Source organism: Carassius auratus, chromosome 7, assembly GCF_003368295.1.
Source record: "Carassius auratus strain Wakin chromosome 7, ASM336829v1, whole genome shotgun sequence".
In the NCBI taxonomy this organism is placed as follows: Eukaryota; Metazoa; Chordata; class Actinopteri; order Cypriniformes; family Cyprinidae; genus Carassius; species Carassius auratus.
This window is the reverse complement of record NC_039249.1, coordinates 35960883-35973584: the sequence shown is the minus strand read 5'-3', so window position 1 is coordinate 35973584 and position 12702 is coordinate 35960883. Positions and strand designations below refer to the sequence as shown.

General features: G+C 38.1%; 2 protein-coding genes across 2 annotated transcripts in view; one reads left to right on the top strand and one right to left on the bottom strand.

The window, feature by feature from the left end:
* hspa12b (heat shock protein 12B) overlaps positions 1-5648 on the top strand; it is a 22461-nt gene extending 16813 nt beyond the window's left edge. Inside the window, exons 10-13 of the mRNA XM_026268713.1 lie at positions 2028-2132; positions 3123-3381; positions 3460-3563; positions 3653-5648. Of these exons, the coding sequence (XP_026124498.1) occupies positions 2028-2132; positions 3123-3381; positions 3460-3563; positions 3653-4320 (1136 nt within the window). The 3' untranslated portion in view covers positions 4321-5648. The remainder of the gene's footprint in view (positions 1-2027; positions 2133-3122; positions 3382-3459; positions 3564-3652) is intronic.
* On the bottom strand, positions 5526-12702 carry cct7 (chaperonin containing TCP1, subunit 7 (eta)). The gene is made up of 11 exons (XM_026268714.1): positions 12601-12702; positions 11622-11775; positions 11403-11509; positions 10800-10978; positions 10530-10701; positions 9638-9802; positions 8372-8560; positions 8047-8144; positions 7788-7920; positions 6269-6475; positions 5526-6169 (listed from the first exon to the last, which is right to left on the bottom strand). Exons 1-11 carry the CDS (start codon positions 12604-12606, stop codon positions 5936-5938), a joined length of 1644 nt encoding a protein of 547 aa, XP_026124499.1. The 5' UTR covers positions 12607-12702; the 3' UTR covers positions 5526-5935.

Below are 12702 nucleotides of genomic sequence, written 5' to 3'. Positions count from 1 at the left end.
TATATTTCTTAAAATTAACTGTAAATGATATGTAAATTCTGCTACTTTTTTTCGAATGTTTTGGAATGTTAAAGCTCAGTAACATTTGAGGACGAATGTACACTTTATAATTTTTTTAAATATATATTTATTAAAATAAATTGTAAATTATTTGTTAAAGGTAAAAATTAAGCCTGAGCATCACTTCCAGGCACATTACTGTCAAACATTTTTGGCTGTTGATGTTAATAACGTGTTTTAATGTCGGAAATTATTTTACCACCACCAACGCATCTAATAGTCTATTCTCTCACCAAACATCATCGTTCTTGTAGCCATGCTAACTGCAAATTAGCCATGGTTTTGTTTCTTCAAATTAGAATTTACAAAGAAGTATTAAGATAATTTACTTTGGTTATAAAAACAGACCTAAGCCCATCAATAGCTTTTAAAATGACTTAAAATGCATTATAAACAATGAGGCAATAATTATTGGTTAATAATACTGTTAAAATAAATAATGCAGGCTAAGAAAAAATAAACAATTTATGTACATAACATATTATTACAAATGCATATGGGAGCCATAGGGTAATTGCTGCTGTTACATTTACAGGAGGATCTAATTCTTGTTTAGGCTATTGGCCAAACTTTTAATTCAAATATGCATTTAATCTTTAATTTTTGGATGGATGACACAGCACCTATAATTTCTTCCATGAAAAAAATATGTGTACATCATAACCCTTGCAAAAATAAACCATGGTTTTATCATAGTAAAACTGCTTATTATTTTTTTTTGTTGTTGCCAGATTTCTGAATGCTTGAGACTACAAAATAAATTAGACAACTGTATTAATAAAGTCGTGGCAAGGCAAGGTAACTGTCGAGAGCTACAATTGTAACTTGTAAATAATAAAATTCCTATTTTGACCCTTATAGTAGGTGTTTTTTTTTTTCTTCATATTATTTAAGGAAGGGTGGTACAGCAATAAAATCCTTAGGGAACACATTTGGCCAACAGAGGCCCTGCAGGTGAGAGAGGGAGACAGACATCAAGCTATCATCATCATCACTTCTGTTATATGTATATAATGTATATATATTCAGCTAATTTCTATGGATAGTAATTTTGTCCTCAGACATAGTTTGTTTGAAACAGATCTTGATGCCCGTAGGACATACAGAGTGTTGATACTGTGACAAATTAAACATGAGGATGCTTTAATAAAGACAATTATTTTTTATCTGTGATTCTTGGAAAGTAACCACAAATAGACCGGCAAAAAGATTTCAAACAGGGAAGCAAAACTGAAAAGTCAAATCCCAAAGTAATAATTTCCAGCATTGTATTGTAATTAGCTACTTTATATGAGAAGTTAGATGAAATCTTCCATTCTTAAAATATGATTCCCCCCCATCACACTTTCTTGTTCCTTATGTGTATATAATATTGTTTATATGACTCTAATTGCTTTGCATGTAAAGAGACGCTCATTATGGAGCAATCACTGGTATGTTATTACTGGCTGCACAGTCTGAGTGGATGGCTGCAGTGTGTGTGCGTGCAGTGCTCTCTGCATGACTGGCACAATGACAAGGTGCAGGGTCAAAATAATCTTCTTTAGCTCCAGATGTTTCCTGGAGAGAGAGAAGGATCGAGTTTATTACAATCTAACTCACACAATACTCAAAAACAGATCTCTTTTGCGTTCTCATAATGTCTTGCAGCACACATGTTTATCGACACACACAGAGGAGGCGATTTGCCATGAAACTGAGTTTCCACTGTAAACAAACAAGAAACACACTTTCCTCTCTTTTTAGTCCTGTGTAGTTGAGTAAAGTCAGTTGGCATGAGCCAAGCTAAGCCACTCTTATCTCAGACTGTATCATAAATGTCTGAAGGCTGTTTGGTAAAAGATCTTCCTGACTGCAGCAGGTCAGAGAGAGAGAGAAGAACAAGATTGTTGTTTAAACAAGTCTGGTAACAGTTACTAAGCAGGAAACCAATGACTGAATAAGTTTAACTGTGTGTATTCTTAAAGGTGACCGGTACATTGTGGCAGACTGTGGTGGTGGGACAGTGGATCTGACGGTGCATCAGATTGAGCAGCCACAGGGCACTCTGAAGGAGCTTTACAAAGCCTCAGGTTAGTTGAGAACCAAATCTGTTTCGCACTACCTCCAATAAGACTTCCACCTCACAGATCTTCAGGACTAGAGTGAAATAATGCATGAGTGAAGTGAAGAGTCATGAATAACCAAGTTCAACTCATTACATGATTTTGCCAAGTAGGACATGCTCCTGGATCAACTGCCATCAAGCTGTCGCTCCTCCTTCAAGCAAACACTTAGGTGATGTAATGTCACATAGACTGCCATGTAGTGTTTGCTATGATGTGTTTGTGTGGGCTTAGCAAAAAGACACACCAAGGGCACATATAAGCACCTATCTGAAACCTAAGATCTCAGGTTTCGGGGCACCCCAGTCTTGTGGACTTCACACACACACACACACACACACCCACCCAATGACATCTCAAGTACACATCATTGGGACAACAAACATCAACCTATTGTATTCTACAGGTTTAGGACAGGGTTGTCCAAACCTGCTCCAAGAAGGTCACCTTCCAGCAGAGTTTGGCTCCAGCCCTAATTAAACACACTTGGATCAGCCAATCAAAGTCTTCAGGATCACTAGAAATTTCTAAGATGGATTGTTGTAGCTAATCTCTACATAAAATTGACCCTCCAGGATCAGGATTGGATACCTCTTGTTTAGGGATAATGTTAGGCTGTGTGCCTCTGATTGGGGGTTCAACCAATGTTCTTATTATTCTATCATTTCCCCTTGATTGTAGAGATAGTTAATGGTTAGAGTTGGTGTCAGGGTTAAGATTGGTTATTTCAAGAACTGTTGATCCAGGAGCACATCCAAATCAAAATGATTACCATTAAATCAAATCTGGTAAATCTTCAGTGATGATGAGAGCCATACCCTGTTATTTCATCCTGACTGATCGTCAATCACTTATTCCAAAGGATTTGGTTAAGGCCTTGAAACAAACTGAGATGAGCATGCAAATCTAGTGGCATGTAGTTCTATCCAAAATGGTATATACATGTTTCTCTTTCAGGGGGTCCTTATGGAGCAGTTGGCGTTGATCTTGCCTTCGAGTCTATGTTGTGCAAGATCTTTGGGGCTGACTTCATTGAGAGTTTTAAAGCCAAACGTCCAGCAGCTTGGGTGGACCTTACAATTGCATTTGAAGCTCGCAAGCGCACAGCAGCTCCTGGCCGGGCCAATTCATTAAACATCTCCCTACCCTTTTCCTTCATTGACTTCTACAAGCGACACCGGGGGCAGAGTGTGGAGACTGCCCTGCGCAAGAGCAAGTACGTCTGACTGATTGAGAGCTTTATTATATCTTTGAAAATGTGTGTGTCTATAACAATGTGTGATGTTTCTGTCAGTATGAATTTTATAAAGTGGTCATCTCAAGGGATGCTGAGGCTATCAGCGGAAGCCATGAATGAGCTTTTCCAGCCGACTATCAACAACGTTATAAAACATATTGGTAAGACACACTGTCTTTCAAACAAACACAAAACCGCAGATTGATGGTCAATTCTCTAAAAGTCTTATTGTTTTCTCTCACTCTAACAGAGAACTTAATGCAAAGGGAGGAAGTAAAGGGTGTGCGTTTTCTCTTCTTGGTTGGAGGATTTGCAGAGTCGCCCATGCTTCAACGCGCTGCACAAAATACACTAGGGCGAAACTGCCGAATCATAATTCCACATGATGTAGGTCTAACCATCCTCAAGGGTGCAGTCCTGTTTGGTCTAGACCCCACTGTTGTTCGTGTACGCCGATGCCCATTAACTTACGGTGTTGGGGTTTTAAACCGCTTTGTGGAAGGCAGACACCCTCGTGATAAGCTTCTCATTAAAGATGGCCGAGAATGGTGCACTGACATCCTGGACCGCTTTGTAAGTATTGATCAATCGGTGGCCTTGGGAGAGGTGGTGAGGCGGAGCTACACTCCAGCAAGAATGGGACAAAGGAAGATCATCATCAACATCTACTGCAGTGACACTGATGACATAACCTACATTACCGACCCCGGGGTGAGGAAGTGTGGTGCCATCACACTAGACCTGCTTGAGTCAGGGGCAGTGGCAGCTAGCGCTGGTGATAACGATAAAGGATCAGAATTTGAACGCAGGGAGATTCGCACGACGATGCAGTTTGGAGACACTGAGATCAAAGTCACAGCTGTTGATGTTGCAACCGGCAAACTGGTGCGGGCATCAATTGACTTCCTGTCCAACTGATCCTATTGTGCCGTTTCTGGAGAGAACTGGAATGCGAATGTGAAGGACATTTAACAACAGCTAATCTCATCAGTTAATGGCTTAAGTAATAGTTTTGAGGATGAAGATCTGAATTATAAACTGGAACATTACTGGGATTCCCTGTAATTGTGTGAAGCACTAGCTATGAGGACTGTCTCTGAATTAAGCGTACTGCAAGCTTTGGATAAGAAATATTCTAAATTATAAGCAATGAAAGTTTCAGTTACACGAGCCACTGACAATACAAACAAACAAACAAAACAAAAAAACACATGGACGGGAACCACATTTACTAGAATTATCAAAGAAGCATACATTTTTATTTTATTCCTATTAGTTTATTAGCAGAGGAGCTAGTATTAGTTCAGTTACTCCTTGTGGTGAGCATCACACATGCAGTAAGTAGACATTATATTCCTTCTAAATTAGCAGACACTTAGTATTTTATTTATCAGATAAAGCCACTTGACTTTTTTGTCTTTTTTTTATATACATTCTCTAGAACTATACACTAATCATTTAAAAACTTGTATCAGGACACTCTTTTAAGTTTAATTAATAGTTGCGCCACCTGGAGGTAAGAAATTAAGTTAAAAATATCTGATTTCCTACAGAGGTACAAAAGAGGTAGCTACATTATCCAATGCAATTTGCAAACATTTTCCCTACCTGATTGTAATTGTAGTTTATTTGTTCTGTGCCGGATTTTTTTAGGGCACCATTAGATTAGCTAAAGCTTATGAAACACTACCTCTCAAGACGTTAAATTATTCCAGGTCTAAACTAAAAGTAATTATGACATTTAAACTTTTAGTCTTTCATCTGCCTTATATGAGCAATGTTGATGGCTTTTCACCCATCCAGAAGGAAAGAAAATAATTTTTAACAAAAACCTGCTTCAAAGATTTTGGTAATATTACTATTTAGTATGCTAGACATCAGTCTGACATATGGGGATTAAGCTAGGGTTTAAATCACATCATATTGTTAGCATATAGTCCTATAACTTTAGTTTAATAAATACCATGAAGCTGTTTGTATACTCAAAACAATACCTGAAAATAAAATGTATTTTCCTTTTAATGTTATGTTTAAGATATTAATTCTTACGTCTTAAGTCTCTTACCACTCATGACTAAAAAGGTTAAATCACAAATAAAGAAAGAAATCACACAAAAATGTTGGAGAAGGAAAAACACTGCTTTTAATGGTCCAATAAATAGTTCCACCCAATGACCAACACATGAACGTATATCAGCAGAGTGACTGCATATCAGTGCTTATACAGATCTACAAACTGATCACTCTTTATTTGAGTGTCTGTATGGTTTGTGTGTTCTAAAGACTTTCACAAAACAACATTCAAATCTCCAACTATCCAACAGATGACTCAATACCTGGAACAATTAGCAAACATGACATTTTTATTCTGCTTTAGTCTTTGTAAACACATGGAAATGCTTGGATTTAATGGGACCAGAAAGTAACAAAATGGGTCAAGGAAACAAATCAAGGCCCTATAAGTGGCCAGCATTTGTTTTGACCTCCTAAGTCCAGAGGCTCTGCCCAAGACACTACTGGGGATGGGTGTGGATTAGTGAGCGTGTGGGGGTCTACCGCGACCTCTTCCTCTGCCAGCAGATGGTGCTGGGCCATCAGCAGAAGAGCGAGGGTTCTTGATGGTCTCATCCACTGAGAGGATGAGACACGCAGCTTCAGAGGCAGCGGTCAGGGCATTGATACGCACAATAGAGGGCTCCCATACACAAGCCTGGAAGTTGTCTGCTATATCTTCATTATTCACGTCCACTCCATACCACATACCACCCTAAGGAAAAGATAGATCATGCAAATGGCTTAATTTTAACACTGACATTTAATTTAGATGATTTAATGAAAAAGAAATAGGCATGACTTGTCTAAGTACCTGTGCATGCTTGGCCCTCAGTTTGTTCAGGATATTGGTAGCATCAAAGCCTGCGTTGTCACACAGCTGTCTGGGAATAATCTCCAGGGCTTTGGCATAGGCTCCGATCAGCAGCTGCTGCTTCCCTGGAATTGTTCTAGAATAATCCCTCAGATACTTTGACAGCTCCATCTCAATAGCGCCACCTCCAGCAACAATAGAGTCATTCTGTCATGGGGAAATACATGTTCAGTACATGACTATTTTTGTAGCCTTCAGCAAGGACTATATTTGTTTTATTTTTAAAGGGGTCCTAATATGCTTTTTCACTTATAGTCAGTGTGTATGTTTGGGCATAAAAAAGATCCACAAAGTTACAAATATCAAAGTCCACTCCAAACTGTGATATTTAGTAAAAAAAATTGACTAAAAAAAATCCCCTTTTCAATAACTACAAGGAACCTGTTTGGACTACAGCGTTGTTTTCCGGGTTTTGTGATTTCACAAACCGGCCCATTAGAATATTATTAAAATAAATACCACCAACACAAATTTAAATGTTTGGGGGATGGGGAGGGGTGAGGTCTTGTTTAGAACGCTTGCTTGGTTGAGAGCACTGAATAAACATAAGCGATGCACGTTTCTAAATCTATAATATCTTAAACTGAGGTCTTACGGGTTTGGAATGACATGACGGTGAGTCATTAATGACAATTTTAATATTTGGGTGAACTAACCCTTTAAGATATGTTTTTTTCTTTATACATGTTATCTCAAGGAAACAATTTTTTCATTGTTTTAGTTCAACATTATAAAACCATTCATAATTTTAATGTTTTATAATTTAAAGAAAAAAAAAAAAACAACCCGATGTATAAGCACTAAATGTTTTTCAGTTAAGAGTTTTTTCTTAGCTTGTTTATTTTCATATAAAAATACGGCATGCAGTTGCATTAAACAATAGTATAAACATCACTAAATGTAAATTGTGATAATCATAAGTCGCAATTTCAAGGGAATAATCAACAATTTTTGTCGTGCAGCCCTAGTATCCGCAATGGACCAATAAAAGCTTGACGGTTTTTATGAACCAAAACAAACTTCGCCATTTCTAACAGCCAAAATTAACTTGGTTTCGGCCTGAAATTGTTTGAATTGAAGTCATATCAGTTTGTTCTTTGATTCTGTTTGAAGTATATAGGGGCCTTAAACTAACCAATCACATTTAGTTTTTTTGGAAGGTGGGCATGTTCTGGTAACCCCTAAAACAAAATCAAGACTTTGTAAAAGAGCATAATAGGACCCCTTTAATAGCTAAAGAAAATTGTATCCCCTTGCAAGCAGTTTTTAAAACATTCAGAAACACCAGTGCATCATGCTTATTCAGGACTAGAGTACTACTGTCTTTCATGTTTATTCAACTTACTATACAATGTTAACACAAAGTTTTCAGTCTCTGCCCACAAGAAATCCTAGAAATCAAAAATAAAATAAACCTGTATTTGTAGTCATTTATAGCAAGAGATGAAGTTTTCCCCACCTTGATTGCTCTGCGCACAATCATGATGGCATCGTGCAGTGAGCGATCAGTTTCCTCCATGAACTGCTCTGCACCACCCCTCAGGATGATGGTGCAGGTCTTGGCCTTCGGGCAGCCTTTGAAGAAGTTGTATCTGTAATGCAATACACATAGTTACATTGTATATATGGAAAATATTTACATGAAATCACTTATTAAAATCTCCAGTTACATGGACAATTACATATTGTAGTTACATAAAAAAAAAAAAAAAACATACCTTTCTCCTCCAACCTGCACTTCTTCAAACAGCTCACACTGTCCAAGCACATCATCAGTCAGGGCACCGACACTGGTCTGAATAGAGCCACCACAGGCCTGGAGGAGACATTACAGATGCTTCAACTGCTACATGGTCAACAACACATAACCACATACAAAACATTATTTTGTGTGCCTAAGTGATGATATATGGCATTCAATTAGTCGTCTGATTGAAATTGGACTATATTTACCCCAATATAAAAACAGATTGGAATCGAATCATAAAAGCACTGTACACAGCCAAAACTAACTGACAGCATAAAGACAGGAAATCATCACACCATCATAGTTCTCTTAAGATCTTCCTCCACAACACGGCCTGCACAGAACAGATCTCTGTCTGCAAAGAATTGTGTAGCAACATCTCCAATGGGCAGCTTTGACAGCACCACTTTAGCACCAGATTTGTAGATCTTCTCCAACTTATCGTACAGGATGTTCCATTCAGCATCAACAATGGCCTGATAGTCCTGCAAACAGCCACAGAAACATGTGGAAAAACAACTGAGTTTGGCCATGATGGATTATTGACATGACAATCTCTGCAGGGTTTGTACAGAAAATGTAAAATGAAATTCCAGGACATTCAAACACTTTGAGCACTACCCTTTTGGTTTTCAAGGACTAAAATCAAGGATCTTATCAAACTATTTCGTTATTATGTATTAAATAATAATAATAATAATATTTTTTTTATTGAGCAGCCTATAATGATTCGGCTATCAAACTGCCCAGCAATTTCACTTCAGCACCGCATTTCACACACACACACACACACACACACAAATGAAGATTAGAGCCTGTAGCTGGTGAAAAAGTCTCCATCCATAAACAGACGCACATTGTCTGCAGATGTTTACAAGGTATTTCATTGCACTTTAACAAGTAATCTGAAAGCCTATGTGTGTGCAATATTTTAAATGAGCCCTAACTGAGTTTAATGCCACAGTTATGTTAGAACACATCTCATTCTTGTTTCTGTGGCGGTGCATCAGGCTCGTCATGGGGTTACGCTCTATGACGGATGCAGCAGTTCAATTCAACTTTACTCCAAATATATGAACTGACCTGTTTTAAATACTTTATATTTAACGTATTAGTTTACGTCCAACTTTAGTGTTAAACTGTTGGGACTTCAAATGAAAGCTACTATCGATTTTCACCGTTGACTGATTTTGGAGAACATTTAGACTTGTCACAGGACCCGCGATATGACAGTTGCGTCCGACTATATATGAACTAGCTCTTCTAAATACAGTATTTTTATTTAGATTATTGGTGATTCTATAGGCTCTCTCTTTATCGCACCTGCGCGGTTTAAAAAACCAAATAGTTATGCTATGACGAGAATAAAGAGTCTCTCAGCAAAACGGCTCTGAATTTATATCAAATGTGTTGCATTGTTAATTTTGCGTTAAAGGATAAAAATGTTAAAAGAAAAAAAAAATAAACATTATTTCACATATATACTGCACTTTAAAAATTCAGGTACTTTTCAATTACCTTCTCAAAAATATACCCGTTAAAGTGTTAAAAACTGTACTGACCTCCACAGAGTTGACACGGACTTCTGCATTATCCTTCTCTGCCTTTAACTCCAACTCAATGTTGAGCAGTGCGATTTTCGGGTTCACATAGCGCTTGGGCTGCATCTCAAAGCCAGCGTAGGAGAAGGTCTTCTTGAATGCCACACCAGCTACAAGCTGAGAGTCCTGACAGACAGAAACAAAAACAAAGGGATGTAATGTTAAAGTCTACATCTGTTTATTTTGCTGCAATTCACTAGAGACCTTCTTCACCAATACTGCATCTCTGAGAGATTACTCTGGGTAAATTCACACTGTTCAGCTAATCCACAACAATGACCTTTATATGTAAAGGCTTTGTACAGACTGGCAACAAAAATGAGTTTTGTCTTATTGAGTAAAGGCTGGAACGGCTTTTCCTCTGATATGCCATCTGGAGTAAGTCAGTGCTGGTTGTTAAAGGTCAGAAGGTCTGCATATTCTCAGTAGTAAGATTAGACATTTCATCAAAAAACGTATAGTACACAAAGGACAGAATCTGATTTTCTAGCTTCAGACGAAGATTCCATCTAGTCAGAGATTATTAAACATGTTGAAGCCCATTTTTAACAAATCTCTCAGCATCAAGCTATACTTTGCATGAGTTTGTTTCAGTTTTTAAATAACCTGCCCAGTTGTTCTCCATTTACAAAAGTATGGCTGGCACATAGTGTTTTAAAATCTAATTTAAAAGATGTGAGGTGTACTAATAAAGATAAAGTAGATTTTGACTACAATATCTACTGTACAAACGGATCTGTAAATACAGAAAGTGATAGTCAGTCCAAATGATTTGTTCTCAGTGTGAACAAAAGTCTAAAAGAAATTAAATCAAATCAAATCCCCTGGAATCCAGAACCCAGCTCCCTCTCACCTCCAGAGCGCCGCCCTGCACCTTCTTCACTCCAATCATCTTCAGAGGAAGTAGATCATCCAGCATCATCACTGCATCCACCACCATCTTGGAGAAGAAATCCTTCTGTCCTGCAATCAGCTTGGAGTTCAGAGCCGTAGCAGCACACTTCTCCAACAACCCCCTCTGCTCACTGTGGTAGCAACAGACCACAGATGTTCACCGCTGTGACATTTATGCAATAATAACACATGCATATAATTCACGACAGCACACAGGGCTGGGACTCACTGCTTGTCATCCTTCTTGATGGTAACAGCGATTTCTTTGATCTTTTTGACAGCGAGCTGTGTGGCGATGCGGAACGCTCTGATGATGGTCTGGGGGTGAAGACCCTCCTCTACGTATGGCTTTAACTGCTTCAGAAACTCAGCAGCAAGCAGAGTCACTGAGGTGGTGCCATCACCAACCTATACAAACAGACAATGTAGATGATACACTCTAGCACATTTAAAGAACCATAACATATTTATGCAAATTGAGCCCATCTTGTTAAAATTAAAACTTATAATTAAGAAACAGACATAACAGGCTCCTTCAGTCATGCTGACATTCACAATACTGTCTTTTAAGCACACAAAAGCTTTTGTGTTATAAAACAGGAAGTGTATCATTAAAACATTTAAAATGCTATTCTTCTGCTAAAGAATATAGAATCTGAGGATAAACAACAGAACATTTTATAAATATGTGCCCTGTAGTAAATAATGTTGAATAGGTGTTTCATTGCATATCTATAATGTTTTCAATCAATCAATAACAACTAAAACGATCTACCTAACTAACTACCCTTTAAAGCAGTATAAATATAGCCACAGAACGTGTCAAACCTACCTCAGCATCCTGAGATCTGGCAATGTCTACCAGAGTCTTGGCTGCAGGGTGTACAACATCCAAAAGCTTCAGGATTGTGGCTCCATCATTAGAAATAGTGGCTTTGCCTGCAAGAATAAATACGTCATGTAAATCACAGCATGAAAAATCAGAACATGATGTTAATATGATACCAAGAAATATACCAGTCTGAGTTCTTCCCAAACAAACAAGACTTACCTCTGTTATCTACCACAAGCTTGTCCATGCCACGGGGGCCGAGGGTGGTCCGCACAGCCTCTGCCACAACCTGGCAGGCATTGATGTTACTGATGAGCTGTGGGATCCCCTGAGAGGAGTCTGTGCCCTCCTTCAGGAGGATGACTGGAGTGGGCTGAGGGGAGAGTTTTAGGTATCACTAGAATATCATAACTACACCATCTTTTGAATTCAATTAAAAGGTATAGATATTTTTTAAGAGCAGATCAAACAGCCAGTGTATTGACCATTTAAGGGTATATACGTTAATTAATAAAGTAATGTGATATTTACTTATACAACTTGTGCATACATACGTCCATTATCTCATTATATACACACACAGCACATAGACATATTATAAGGCTGACTGTTATAGATAATAGTAATACCCGCTCTTGTTTTAGTTCTTTTCATTTGCTGTCATGCACAAAAGATGTGTCATGAATAACCCTTATATCTCTCCGTGTTTGTCTCTACGTGCTAAAAATAACGGTCTTTATTCTGATAAATAAAAACAATTGTTTCATCAAGGCACAGGTTTATCATGGCAACTAAAGAGACGAACAGTTTTGAAGGGTGTAACCGGTTCATTAGCTCTTTCTCCGTTACCGAAATGATGCTCAACTAAAGCCTCTGGCATCATTTAGCAACCACACAGATTAAAACTACGGAATGAAATATAAATCATTGTGTACACGACGTACAAACTCGACTTTCGCACGTGGCGTCGTAATTATGCCTGCAAATCTCATACGTAAGAATGAATCATTAGCCACCAAGCTAACTAGCATCAATGTAAACCTTTAGCCGTATTATCTAATCTAAAACAGAAATATTCTCACAGACATGTTCTTTATGCTTTATTCTCCCTGGAAGTTTATCTCCCAGCACTAGGAAATGCGACAATAATTCAGATGATGGTGGATTTGAAGACAAACCAGGCATGAAAGTGACTCACCATCATGTTTGCAGGAAAGAAGAGGACGACGGTGTCGGGTGAGGTACCCACAATGCACCTAGAACTCTCTAGAACACGAGACGCGTTTGTTGTTAAACTGAT